The sequence below is a fragment of the Sander vitreus genome, chromosome 6 (assembly GCF_031162955.1).
Source record: "Sander vitreus isolate 19-12246 chromosome 6, sanVit1, whole genome shotgun sequence".
NCBI lineage: Eukaryota > Metazoa > Chordata > Actinopteri > Perciformes > Percidae > Sander > Sander vitreus.
Window position 1 is genome coordinate 5,242,650 of NC_135860.1, and position 14,540 is coordinate 5,257,189.

Genomic DNA, 14,540 nt, shown 5'->3' on the forward strand with positions numbered 1-14,540 from the left:
TCAATGTGTAAGCAGCATTTTACTGTTGTAGCTGTTCGAGGTGGAGCTAGTTTGAACTACTTTATATACGGTATACAAGTTTAGTTCAGTGGTTCCCAACCTAGGGTTCGTGCCCCTCCAAAGGGTCACAAGATAAATCAGAGGGCTCATGAGATGCTGAACAGGGTAGAGAATAATGAAAAACAATGTTGTGCTACACACATTTAATTAAGTTTTTGGAATTTTTTGATTTTGTTGTGAACATGTGTGACAATAAACCCCAACTAAACTGTAACTAACAGCTAAAGCTGTCAAATAAATGTAGTGGAGTAAAAAGTACAAACTGTTACTCTGATATGCAGAGAAGTAGAAGTATAAAGTACTTCTTGAGTAAATTACTCTCGTCAAGAGAAAGTGTTCTGTAATTTTATTGTTGATAGAGTTGATGTGTTTCTAAATGTAGAACAGTTTGTGGATGACTGCGTTTATACTCTGTGCCGCGCTGCAGGTTTCAAACTGAGAAAAAGACAGGTAACCAACGAGCCAACAGGAGGGCCTGGAAACTGCCCGCACCTGGTGGAGGCGGTGCCGTGTGACGAGCCCACTTGTTACAACTGGCAACTGGTCGACCTAGATCAGTGTGTTCCCGACGATGAGAAGCCGTGTGGCCTCGGCACTCAGCTCGCACAGGTCCAGTGTGTCTCCAGCAACGGTGAGAAGAGGGGAGGATTCAGTTTCTTTGTTTGAGTACAAGCTTTTACTGAATGAATCTCATGTACATTTCATTTGTTAAAAATAAGCATAATGTTCCTGTAGAGACAGTATTTGTTGATTGACATTATCGGGCAAATTCCTACTCGCTGCTTGCTCATCCTTCGAGTGCGTTTTGCTTTTGACCCACCTCCATTTGCAATAAGAAGTGCAGGACTGACCTTGTGTGAAAAAACTATATATTTTTCAAGATCACCTCTCCACTGACCCTCCAACTGTCGCTTTACACTTTGTACGTGAGGAGATTTCCATGACTCGACTCCATTCATCAACTTTGTGAGGAGTTCTCTCCAGACTCTTCTCCCTCCAGTTCTCCTTCCCTCTCTCCTCCCCTCTCTCCCCCTGTTAAAGTTCTCCTACTTTAACGCCTGCCTGATTCAGCGTTGCAACCTCTCTCCCGCTGTCTCTCTCATTACAGTCTTCCTCTCTGCACGCACAATTAAACCTTACTCTCGCTAAATCAAATCAATCCTCCGTGGCCATGGGTCTTGGAGTATCTTGTGCCCTTTGCTGCTACTGATTTTTACTGCTACTCTTTATGACTGTAAATCTTTAATAAAAGGAGCGGCGATGCAGAGATGCTTTCCAGGCTTCCCTTTTGCCCTCAGGTTGTGAACAAATGTACAACAAAATAAGGTACAACCCATTATTGATTTTTATTTTTCTGGCAAGGTGTAGATTGCATTTTTTATTTATTCAGCATGTAAAGTTAGAATGTGCTACAGCTCTAGTAATCACATTCAGTCACAAATGTACTCAGTAAATCCTAATTTTATGATCCTTCGCGGTGACTTTGTTCATGTTTTCCCCACTCCCCACTTCTAATGTCTCCCACAAATCACAGTTCCTGCATCAACTGCAGGTATTCCGTGAAGTTGGTCCAGTGGTTACTCCACCTGTACTGCAGCACTAACAGAGACGCTGCACTGTTCTTTTCCCCCTGACTTCGGTTGCTTGATCTCCCCCACCTTCACTCCCTCATCTGATGAAAATTGATTTGTTCTGTTTGGATTTTCAGTCCGCTTTTCGCCTCAGAGAGTTTTCAGTGCAATGTCAGCTGTATATATTTTTTTTCTGAGTGTGTCCCAGTCATAAAAGAAAAGGCCACACAGCTGGGCTCCAGACAACAGGCGAAGGTCGATACAAATGTTATTGAAACTGGCTATTGATATTCCCCATGCTGACTGCCTGCCCACTTAGGCAGCAAGCTTTTTCTTCTCTGCACACTAAGCATGGAGGTCTTCCTCTCATTCCTCTCATAGTGGGTGTTCTGCTCATTCATGTTTTCTCTGTGTGAGCCTGAAAACTGCTGGGGTCCCTTGTCACTTCTTATTTTCATGCTTTCTGAGTTCAGTCATGATTGGTTCACTGCATATCTGTCAAAGTGACATCTTAATGCAAAGGTCAGGCCCGCTCTGACTTTTGAAGCTCAAGCGATTCTCCTCTGCTTGAAATTTCAATTCAATTTACATTTTCCTGGATGTATGCATCGGTAGGAGAAAATATTCTCTGCTTGGTTCATGGCAGCACATAAAGCAACATAGAGGAGTATGTGGGTTAATATAATCCACTTATGGCTGATGCTAGGAGCTCATTAATAAAACATTGACAATAGTGTAAAAATGTGGGAATCCCATGTGAGTTTGCTCTTTCCATGTTCTATCGCTTTTACAGTATGGTCAGATGTCTAGGGTCGAGAGTGCATCATTATGAATATATAATATACAGATAATGCATAAAAAGGGTCATAATCAACTGTCATGTCAATAAGGAAAATATAAATAAAATGTTTTGAATTATTTCTGTGGTGACGCACAGCGTTTGTACATTTAGGATTTATCAGAAATGGTAACAGAAGTGGTTAGAGTGCTGTTGGCTATTTGTGGCGCTTAGTTTAGATTGCTGATGCTTTACAGGTTCATTGACCTCTGTGAGTCTGTGATTAAATATTATTTGCATATAAGGTTTTACCCAGTTAAGTTTGGATTTAAAGCTGCACTAGGCAACTTAACAGCCTGGAGATTTCAACAGACAGCAAGAAATAACTTTAAAATATTAAAATATATTTAAAAATAATTTTACCTATAAATCTTCGAATGAGATGTCGGTAAACTCCACAGTCCATGGTCATGTTTGTAAACCTGGCCTAATTCAAGATTGCTTTATATCAAACAATGTCAAAAGAACAGATAGTCACATCACTGGTACAATACATCTATCCTTTTCTGCACAGAATACAGTCTTGCTGCGTGTTTTGCTTTTACCATATGTTTCAAATCTTCACTTCATATCAGCAGATTTCCTTCTAGTTTCTAAACCAGCTACATGAGTCTGTCTAAGAATGCCAAGTTGATACTTGATGCCAGTTTAGAGAATAGACTTCCCAAGTTGTCTAAGGGACAGACGTCTTAAGAAAACAAGCACGTCTCTACAATCCAAAATGGGCTCTGTGTTTGACATTGCGCCATCAATTAAGGCACACAGCTGTTCATTTTCCCAGCTGCTCCAACCGTCTCTGTACTGAAGTGTAGTGTGAGGGTGATAATCTAATTCTTGCAAAAAAAAATCTTTGAGCCCTGAAGTTTATTATAAATGCCCAAGTTAACACCCAGGCTATCCTCAACTGGCAAGTAAAAGCAACGTGTTTAGCTGAGGCAAATATTTTCTCTTTAGCACCATTATACAGTATGTTCTCCTTTTTTGGCTTTGGATTTAATTCAGTCACAAATGTACAAAAGAGGGTAAAAACATGCACACAGTTTGTGGAAGACCCCAAAATTTAATTTGGGTAAATAAACCAATATAATAATAAGAAAAAATAGCTATTTATGTTAATATGATAGCAGTTTGGTAACACAAACAAAGGTCATAAACAGGAAATGTTGTTGTTACAGAGGTGACACTTATGAGGGTATCTTGGTAATATTAGGGTTTCAGTTTTTTAATAAAAGAGTAATACACGGTTAACTTTTTTTACCTTGTGGGGTAATATAATGGGCTAATGTCAGTGCAGTACCTTAATAAAGACAATTCCCTGATGTGATCAGTAATTGACAGAAAAACAAATGCCCCTTCCCTCATTTGCTAAATATTCATTCTATTTTTTTATGTAATACAATCAACTTTCTTCTGAAAATACTGTGATTTAATACCTAGAAACACAGATGGTTGTTTATGAGTTACAATGTTTATCCATAATCACATATGGAATTTTAGAAAGTAACAACCATTAATCAAATGCACAAACAAAACCACCTGTTTTGGCTTTCATCATAAAAAACTTGTACATTACAGAGTCATTACCTGAAAACACAGATTGTAGTTTCTTAGTAACACAGTTTACCTTGAAACACCACCAAACACACCAAATAAATAACCAATAAACCAAGTTTAGAAATGCCAAACCACCTGTTTTGACTTTTAACAGAAGCCTTTGGGCCCAGAAACACAGATTAGTTAGTGTCTATGTGATAACCCTTAATAGTGGCTGTCTCAGTTTCAGCATTTCATTTTCATAATTACTGGTGTTGATTTCCTGAAACCCCATTAGTATTAAAGGCCCCATATTGTTAAAAGTGAGTTTTGTTTTTATTATAAAGCAGGTTGTGGTGCTATTTGTATCAAAGTATCAAAATGCTCAATCCACAGAGAAATGCACACAGACAGTATTCAGAAACTGTGCATTTAAGCGAGCCGTCAGGACTTTTGTACGGTTGCGATGCCACAACTGTACTCTATATAGGTAGAAAGTGGCGCTACAGAGCCGTTACGCTGTGCAGAGGAGCAGATGTGGAGGATAAGGAAATAACGAACAATCAGAGTCGACTGGGGTTTTTCAGGGAGGTGGACTTAAAGAGACGGGCGCTAAAACGGAGGGTTTCAGACAGAGGGTGAATACAGATATATTCAGACAGATAGTAAGACAACAAATTATGTGCTTTTTGAACATTAAAGCATGTAAACATGTTCTAGTAGAAACCACAAATACATAGGAAACAAAAAAATGAGAATATGGGACCTTTGAAAAAGGCTATAATATTACTTTACTATAATTAACATAGTACCGTAATCTCTTCACTACATTATATAGTTCCTAAGATCATACATCAGTATTACCCCCAATATTACTCTGATATATCCTTATTATTGTGAGCAGATTAAAGTACTGTTACCCCATCATGTTTATCCCATTGTAACCTTCTTACAAAAGTTAAAGCCCACTCTTATGTAACACCCCATTGTTACTTTGCTATTAGCACGTTATAAAATATAAACTGACAATATGGATGTATTTTACTTTAAAATGCAGCTTCACTCTGTCCTACTTTCCTTCCTCCCAAATGTATTACTTACCATCACTATTTTCTCCAGGAGAGGAGGTGGACAGGAATCTCTGCACGTCTTACCCAGCTCCAGAGCCTGTGCCGTGTGAAGTGCCTTGCTCAAGGGACTGTGTGCTCAGTGATTGGACAGCCTGGTCTACTTGCTCTCAGACCTGCTCCAGTAAGACCATCGAGGGGAAGCAGATGAGGACACGCTCCATTCTGGCCTACAACGCCGGGGAAGGTGAGTCTCACCTGCAGACTTCAGTCTTCTGCACCGTTGTGTATGGATATATATGCAGATGAGGCCTGGAAATTGGCTTAGTCATGGTCTTTCAAGTCGTCCTTTGCTGTCACTCACTGAATGTCTGCATTTCACACTTGTCTGCATGTGCATTTGTCCTTATCTCAAACAGTCTGCTTATCAGTCCTGGTGATTATTTCTTTTGGTCTGTCTTCTCGCCTGACACTTAGTTTTTTTAATCTATTTCCAAGATCATTTCTTTGCATATGCGTGTGCTCTCTGGTTTAAATCTCCTTGTGCGTCTCTCTGTCTTCTTTTTGTCATGTCTCCAAACATTTTCCTGCATCTTATCTGGGTGTGTGTGTGTGTGTGTGTGTGTGTGTGTGTGTGTGGGGGTGTGTGTGTGTGTGTGTGTGTGTGTGTTTATTTGTGTTTTCCTCACAGTCACTGCGATGGTTGTGGCGTGGATCACAGTGATGGAGGGTAACAGTTGTAATTAGAGTTTGCTGGTATCTGTTTAAAACCTCTAGCTGTGTGTCTACACGTAGCAAAATATACATTGTTAGCTTGTTTTCAGTTTTTAAAACGGCATTATCATAACAGCTTTAGGGTGACTTATTACTGATTAAGACTTTATTCAACCAGTTGTAATACAGTGTAGGGCTTGTTGGCCATGTGTGAAATAGCCTGAATGTGTTAGCTGTTTTTTCTGTTGTTCTGCAGTAGTATTACTTCATGTACTGCATGTCTCGCCTGTAGCATTGACATATTTTCTTTCTGTATTTATCAAAGGTCTTTCACAGGTGCCAAAGTTTCCGGAACTTTTTGGTAAATCTTTGATGTTAGACTAGAAATATAGTAGCTGTAGTTGTAGTAGCTTTAGAATGGTTGAGAAATACAAAGGAAAGTATATTAAACTGTATCCTGCTGTTTGTTCAGACACATTTTAATGACATAATCACACACATACTCTAGAACAAAACCTGAAAGAAGCTTTGTCTCTCCACCACAGGTTGCCCCTGCAGAGTAGATTATCTGATTATATTTTGCAGCTCCTGTGTTGCATATTAATGAAGAACAAACAGTGTTGAAACTTCAGGAACTACAGTTATGTGCTAATTAATAGATCAATATGCCTAATTAATGACCTATTTAGCATAACTGCCTACATTTAATTCACTGTGATTATTATTGGACTTTATGCAGCCCATGTGCCTCTTAATGTTTCAACATGCATGCTCTGTGAGAATTGCTCCAGCTCTTTGTGAATGAGCCAGCAAACTGTAATTTATCCTGTAAACATGAATAACTCGCATATGCACTCTTTGTTTGCTAAATGGTTTATGTTTTCTACAAGCGGCTTCATATTTTCCCCATCGTCCAACACACAGCTTTTCTAGGTCATGGTTCAGCAACAGCTCATGCTCATTTGAGGCACCATGTCATGCTTGTGTTGGGACAAGCATCGCCATCGTTGTTAGTCAGCTGGCGCAGTCAGCAGAACGGTAGTCATGCTCAGTAACCATCAGGTTGAGATTTGTCTGAGTTGGCGGTCTGTGATTCAGACCCAACTGTACACCTCGGCTCATTATGGAGCTGGCTCTCTGTCAACTCCGGCTACGAAATACAGGTTTGGAGGACTCACAGTCCTGCAATGCCTCTCAATCTTTGCTGAAGTCCCTAAGTGTCTGCAGTTACTCTAAAGCGGAGAGGGCTCCATCGACCCAACAACTGACTGACTGACTGCCAACTCACAAGAGAAATGGGAGGGAGACACAAAAAGAGGGAAAGGGAAAAATAGATGGAGTTTGTACATTCCAAAGTAGTGCACAGAGAATCGGACCTGTGACTTGCAGTTATTAATAGTCACCAGAAAAGAGAGCTCCATCTCACAATATGTAAACACATATATGTATGTCATTTAATTGAGTTTTTTTACTAATATGTACAATAAACTAAGATAAAAATGAAATTCATTGTACTTCTCTGTAACTCATTTTTTTTCCCTGGGAATTGTGGCTGTTAATTACTGATTGCAGGTTTCCCTTTGAAATCCAACTCAGTGTCACCACAATGTTAAACAGTTTGGAAGCCTGACTGCCTCACAAAATGAATGGCATAAATATTTGTTAATAATAAAATGTAGCACCTTTTAAACAAGTACTTATATTGGTCGAAAGTGCAATACACATGCACATTTATAGGTACCTATACACTGGTTGTATTTATAGTTGGTAACATAAGATATATATAGTAAATTCAGAAGGTAAAAAAACAACTTTTGTGGGGAAGGTTATCCTTATTCAGACTTGTGCTTTTCAGGATCTTAAATTAATTTGACGGCAGTATCGTAGATGGAGTATTGACATCACCCATTCAGCTCACCTCTTTTTTTTCACCGTTTCCATGGTTTTCTTGAGTTGAGGTTTCTGGGAATTGGGGTTTCCAATACATGTTGTGCATAACTTCAAAACAAGCACTTACAGTACCCCAAAGACATCAGGTAATAGAATAAGAGGATTGATGGCGCTATGAATAAAATATCGCAATACAACATACACAAATAACAGGGATGAACAGTAGTAACAATGCCATTTATAAATTAAAGATCATGAAGTAAACTATAAACATTTGGTTATCTTGAGCCTTTACAGTTAAACACACACAATCTGTCAGTATCAGATAAATCAGTGTGTAGCCTCAGGGAAACAAACTTGAAGTTCAAAACCTTATGGTAAATTCCTTATGGTTGTAAGGCTGTCTCAGAGATTTAAAAGCTGGATATATTCTGTTCATCAAAGATAAAGATATTAAATATGTGTGACTGGGTTGGAAACTATATGGCTAGTTTCCACTTGGTTGAATACAAGCCTGATGTACAATTGCAAACAATTTGACATATAAGGTGTAAAGGCTGTTGGAAGCATTTGTTAAACAATAGAACACCAGGAAACTCTTATTATACAGAGGTTTAGTGTGTGTGAGTGTAGGTTTCATTTAGTGGGTCACAGAGATTCAGGAGTTTCAGGGGAAAGAAAATCTGTTAATAACAATTGTCAGGTGTGCTGGATTTAATAGAGCTCCCTCCTGGAGTGTGCATCAGGTAGGGAAAATGTGCTCCGTCTAAATAGCAGATACCCGTGACTCATAATATGTCTCAAGTGTGCTTACCACTGTGCCCCATTTTGGTATCATACATTGTATAATATATAAGCCTTGTTTTTGTTCTCTACTAACTCCTGAGGGACATATCTGGCTCTTTAGCTGCTAAATGCTCCCTTATGTTTAACAGCTAATTGCTAACTGTGTATGTCTGCCTTTTGGTGTTGGACAGATAGTGTACAGTGGGTTTCTCAGAGCTTTTTTTTTGTTGTTGCTGAAAACAGCTAGATAAGAATGGTGAGAGTGTCCAGCAGTTGTGGACGATAAAACCAAAACCAAATGAGGTAAAAGAGGCTTAAAGGATCTGTAGAGTTGAGGGGAACTGGGTCTGGTGATAAGTCTTTGGTTTGATAGTACGAGCTACTCCTTCAGATTACATGTCGTCCTTCAACCCATTTAAAAAAAATTAAAAATATTAATTCTGCAGCTTTAAGTCCATCTTCACTGTGTTTTGATATTTCTCAGGTGGAGCCCTGTGCCCAAACAGCAGTGCCCTCCAGGAGGTACGGAACTGTAATGAACACGCCTGTACAGTTTACCACTGGCAGACGGGGTCTTGGGGCCCTTGTACCGAAGACCCCTCTGCCTCGGCCCTCAACACCTCCAGCAGGGATGGCCAGGGTCCCTGCTCCATGGGAATGCAAACTCGTAAGGTCATCTGTGTCCGGGTCAACGTGGGACAGGTGCCACCCAAGAAGTAAGATTTCTTTCTTATTATTCTGCTTCTTTCGAACTTTTTTACGTGTGTCTGTTCTTTTTTTTCTTCCAATGACACACTGCTGCAGCAGTCTTATTTAGACTTTCTGGTTATTTCTTGCTTCGCTGGTCTGTATGTGTTTATAACTGTGAAATCAGCTCTCGGAGAATTGTGTTGAAATGAAAATTGCTTACTCTAAAATCCACTGGCTTTGAGCAGTAGTTCTCAATCATGTGCCATCAAGTTTCAAGAGCAGGCCAGGCACGTTTTCATTTCAAACAAATCTCTACAACAGCCGATTTCATTGATTTGGCCACCTTTATCAAAAAAGAAGAAAGTAATCTGTTAAATCGAGAGCTGCCGTTCGGAGAATAGAGGACAGGGAGAGCTTTCGGTTGTCTTTTGATGTGTCTAAAATCATTTGTTAAAGAACCTTTTTTTGGGTTGTTGCTCAATGAACACAGAAAAAGGGTTTGAATCATTCTTCAAGCAAAAATGTAAAAAGCCTTTCTTACATTGCGAACAGTGATCTGTGAGCATCTGTTAGCGAATAGACAAGACATTGAGTCATTTTTGTTTCTTGATTTTAAAGCACATCAGTGGTAAACTGTCCATGGTAAGATTCAGTGGTACATGGAAATTGTGTGTGTGTGTGTGTGTGTGTGTGTGTGTGTGTGTGTGTGTGTGTGTGTGTGTGATACTGAAGTGAGATAAAACAAAAACAAAAGAAGAGTCAGGATGTTAGAGATGGATGAGAGAAGCAGCAGTGTTGGGAAGGAAAGGGACAGCAGGAGAGTAAAGTCAGAGAAGAACAAAAAGACGCTGAAAGAGTTGGATCAGTAAGCAGAGCAAACTCTACGTGAATTTAACTCCCAATTCATATCTCCCCTTCGCAGGCGAAATAAATAATCTCTCCGTCCCTGAAAGCCTAATTAACCCTGCCGTTTTGGGCGCTGGTAATTTCTCATTGATGATAATGATAGTAATTAAATGGGATTGATACTTTAAGGCAATTTAATCATGAGGCAGATGAGAGACGAGATGTTTGTGGTTAGCTCTGAAGACCACACTGCATGAGGTGGATTCAAAATATACTGTCGAGTTAGCGTCTGCCAGGCAGTTCGGCTTGAGCCTGGTGTCAGTTATGCTCGACTGATTCACTCGACAACAGAAGATAAAGGAGGAGAACTGCCTGTGTCCAAATGTGTGGAAAAGAGAACCAAAGAAGATTGACTTAGTCCTTGTGAAAAGTAAAAAAAAGAAGGAAAAAAGGTCTTTTAGTTACCTGTAGATGCTTCTTCTCCTGTCTTACACCTACCAAATGTGGTTATCAGTGAAAAAAGGATAGGAACATAGATTATTTAAAGGGTCGGGGTGTGTTGTGTACAAGGCAAATGTGATTCATAGAGAGCACCACATGATAAAATGAAGATTAATGTCCAGTTTCAGTGTTGGCTGTTTGAGCAGCTGACCCAGCTGCACTTATCAGGCTGCAGAAAGGAGGTCAACGTCCAGGATGTCTTTTATCGCATGTGTTTCATTTTTAAATCCACACCGGCAAAGCTTCGAGCAGGAGACAAACCCAAGCCCAGCGGGTAATGGCATTGAACAACTGACAAAAAGAGGTTTCAGTCGATTTGCCTCCATTATGTTTTGTCTTTTGGCTGGTCAATAACTTTATATAATCAAGTAACATTTGTAATAAGGGTAAAAGAACAGTTTTCCATGTTTTACCAAAGTGGACTCCCATCAAGCACCTACTCAGGCTCTCAGCAGGTGGTTTTGTTGTTGAGTCGGTTTGAGGTTTGGGGTAATGAAAGTCCCATCCATCCATCCATCTTCGTCCGCTTATCCGGTATCGGGTCGCGGGGGTAGCAGCTCCAGCAGGGGACCCCAAACTTCTCTTTCCCGAGTCACATTAACCAGCTCCGACTGGGGGATCCCGAGGCGTTCCCAGGCCAGGTTGGAGATATAATCCCTCCACCAATCTTGGGTCTTCCCCGAGGCCTCCCAGCTGGACGTGCCTGGAACACCTCCCTAGGGAGGCGCCCAGGGGGCATCCTTACCAGATGCCCGAACCACCTCAACTGGCTCCTTAACGACGCGAAGGAGCAGCGGCTCTACTCCGAGCTCCTCACGGATGACTGAGCTTCTCACCCTATCTCTAAGGGAGACGCCAGCCACCCTCCTGAGGAAACCCATTTTCGGCCGCTTGTACCCTGGATCTTGTTCTTTCGGTCATGACCCAGCCTTCATGACCATAGGTGAGGGTAGGAACGACAACTGACCGGTAGATTGAGAGCTTTGCCTTCTGGCTCGGCTCTCTTTTCGTCACAACGGTGCGATAAATTGAATGTAAGCCCGCACCTGCTGCGCCGATTCTCCGACCAATCTCCCGCTCCATTGTCCCCTCACTCGCGAACAAGACCCCAAGGTACTTGAACTCCTTCACTTGGGGTAAGGATTCATTCCCTACCTGGAGAAGGCACTCCATCGGTTTCCTGCTGAGAACCATGGCCTCCGATTTAGAGGTGCTGATCCTCATCCCAGCCGCTTCACACTCGGCTGCGAACCGATCCAGTGAGTGCTGAAGGTCACAGGCCGATGATGCCATCAGGACCACATCATCTGCAAAAAGCAGCGATGAGATCCCCAGCCCACCGAACTGCAACCCCTCTCCACTCCGACTACGCCTCGAAATCCTGGCCATAAATACTACAAACAGGATTGATGACAAAGCGCAGCCCTGGCGGAGGCCAACTCTCACCTGAAACGAGTCCGACTTACTGCCGAGAACCCGGACACAGCTCTCGCTTTGGTTGTACAGAGATTGGATGGCCCTGAGAAGGGACCCCCTCACCCCATACTCCCGCAGCACCTCCCACAGTATCTCCCGGGGGACCCGGTCATACGCCTTCTCCAGATCCACAAAACACATGTAGACCGGTTGGGCATACTCCCAGGCTCCCTCCAGGATCCTTGCGAGAGTAAAGATCTGGTCCGTTGTTCCACGACCAGGACGGAATCCGCATTGTTCCTCTTCAACCTGAGGTTCGACTATCGACCGAACCCTCCTTTCCAGCACCTTGGAGTAGACTTTACCAGGGGAGGCTGAGAAGTGTGATACCCCTGTAATTGGCACACACCCTCTGGTCCCCCCCCCCTTTTTTGAAAAAGGGGAACCACCACCCCGGTCTGCCACTCCTTAGGCACCGTCCCAGACTTCCACGCAGTGTTGAAGAGGCATGTCAACCAAGACAATCTCTCCACACCCAGTGCTTTAAGCATTTCTGGACGGATCTCATCAATCCCTGGGGCTTTGCCACTGTGGAGTTGTTTAACTACCTCAGCAACTTCCACCAGGGAAATTGACGACAATCCCCCATCATCCTCCAGCTCTGCCTCTACCATAGAGGGCGTATTAGTCGGATTTAGGTGTTTCTCAAAGTGCTCCTTCCACCGCCCTATTACCTCCTCAGTTGAGGTCAACAGCATCCCATCCTTACTGTACACAGCTTGGATGGTTCCCTGCTTCCCCCTCCTGAGGTGGCGAACAGTTTTCCAGAAGCACCTTGGTGCCGACCGAAAGTCCTTCTTCATGTCTTCTCCAAACTTCTCCCACACCCGCTGCTTTGCCTCTTTCACGGCAGAGGCTGCAGCCTTTCGGTACCTTGCAACTGCCTCCGGAGTCCTCTGGGATAACATATCCTGGAAAGACTCCTTCAGTCGGACGGCTTCCCTGACCACCGGTGTCCACCACGGTGTTCGTGGGTTACCGCCCCTTGAGGCACCTAAGACCCTAAGACCACAGCTCCTCGCCGCAGCTTCAGCAATGGAAACTTTTGACATTGTCCACTCGGGTTCAATGCCCCCAGCCTCCACAGGGATGCACGAAAAGCTCCGCCGGAGGTGTGAGTTGAAAGTCTGTCGGACAGGGGCCTCCTCTGTATTTTTTTAATCAATTTTGGTGCTTCAAGTGAGAGTTTTTGAACTTGTCTGTTGGAGGACAAACAATTACAGGTTCAAAAGGCTTTAAACAGGTTTAAAATCCTGTGTCGCTGTAGCCCAGTGGTTCTCAACCTTTTTTGTGCCAGCGCCCCCCTATTCATTATCCAGGCCCCTAACGCCCCCCATCAAATAATATGTAGGCTAATTGCCCCGAATGTTAATGATTAAGCCCTAATATAGGCCTATTATTGTTGTTACTATTGTTATCAAAAATATCATTGAATGACCAACAACACATGTATTTGTTTCCCAGGTATCAAAAAAGCCATGTGAATAGAAATAATATATATTTACAGGTTGTTGTTTTTTTAAATGCAACCATTTGACATTCAATTTAAATAACAGCAGCCAATCAGAACGACTAGATATGCAACATTCAAACTATAATTAGGTATTATCAAAAGGCCTGCTGCATGTCCCTGGTGTGAACCTCAGCACGTTTAATAAGATGACTATAATTTGAATGTCCTTTTTTGTTTGTGAAGTGACCATGGGTGTCATGAAAGGCGCTTTAAATAAAATGTATTATTATTATTATTATTATTACAAACACTAACAGTAGCCAGTCAGAAACAGCTAGCAATTTAACATTCAAATCTATTTTTCATTAAAATCTAAATCTATAATCGAATTGTTTCAACGGAAAACAAGCTGGCACTTATCAAGGGGTAAAAGCAGAAGGATTACACACACACACACACACACACACACACACACACACACACACACAGAAAAGTATTTTGGTGATGACAAATGACTTGAAGAACGACATCCAACTTGAAGAACGACACCTACTGCAGAATGTTAGCGAGAGCCATTTGTTGATGTTTAGAATAGTATAGGTTAGAAGAGTATAGGTTTGCTATCGCCTGCCTTGTGAGTAAATAGCAGAAAAAAACGTTTGGAGAAACGCAACCCCATATCGCGCTGCGTTTTGAGGAGGTGTGAGAATCCTGTAGCCTGCAGTAAACAGTTACATCACTGCCTCTATCGCTTCCACAAGAAAGTTTGAAAACACCAAACACAAGCCCTGAACTGCCCGGGAGTTTGTGAGACAGCTAAATGTTTGCCAAACAACAAAGCACAGTCGATATCTTTCCCTCTTTCTCTAAATATTGCTTCCAGGGCCCCCCGTCATCTTCTGAACGCCCCTGTTGAGAAACACTGCTGTAGCCAATGCTATGCACCTGTAACCCAGTCAAGGAAAGGGTTAACAGAAACGTAGTGTTGGCCAGTCGGAGGTGGTTGTGCCAGACTCCCGCCTTTGGCTGAGTCTCTATCTAATCTGTCAGAGGGAGAGCAGGAGACGGTTGTGAAGTTTAACATTGGTAGTCCCCAGAGAAGAAGTTAGTAATTT

The 14,540-nt window shown here is 42.1% G+C and overlaps 1 protein-coding gene across 1 annotated transcript in view; it reads left to right on the forward strand.

The window, feature by feature from the left end:
- Nucleotides 1-14,540, forward strand: part of thsd7ab (thrombospondin, type I, domain containing 7Ab) — a 123,133-nt gene that overhangs the window by 41,576 nt on the left and 67,017 nt on the right. Inside the window, exons 7-9 of the mRNA XM_078251752.1 lie at nt 488-691; nt 5,122-5,316; nt 8,944-9,175. Coding sequence (XP_078107878.1) covers nt 488-691; nt 5,122-5,316; nt 8,944-9,175 — 631 coding nt within the window. The remainder of the gene's footprint in view (nt 1-487; nt 692-5,121; nt 5,317-8,943; nt 9,176-14,540) is intronic.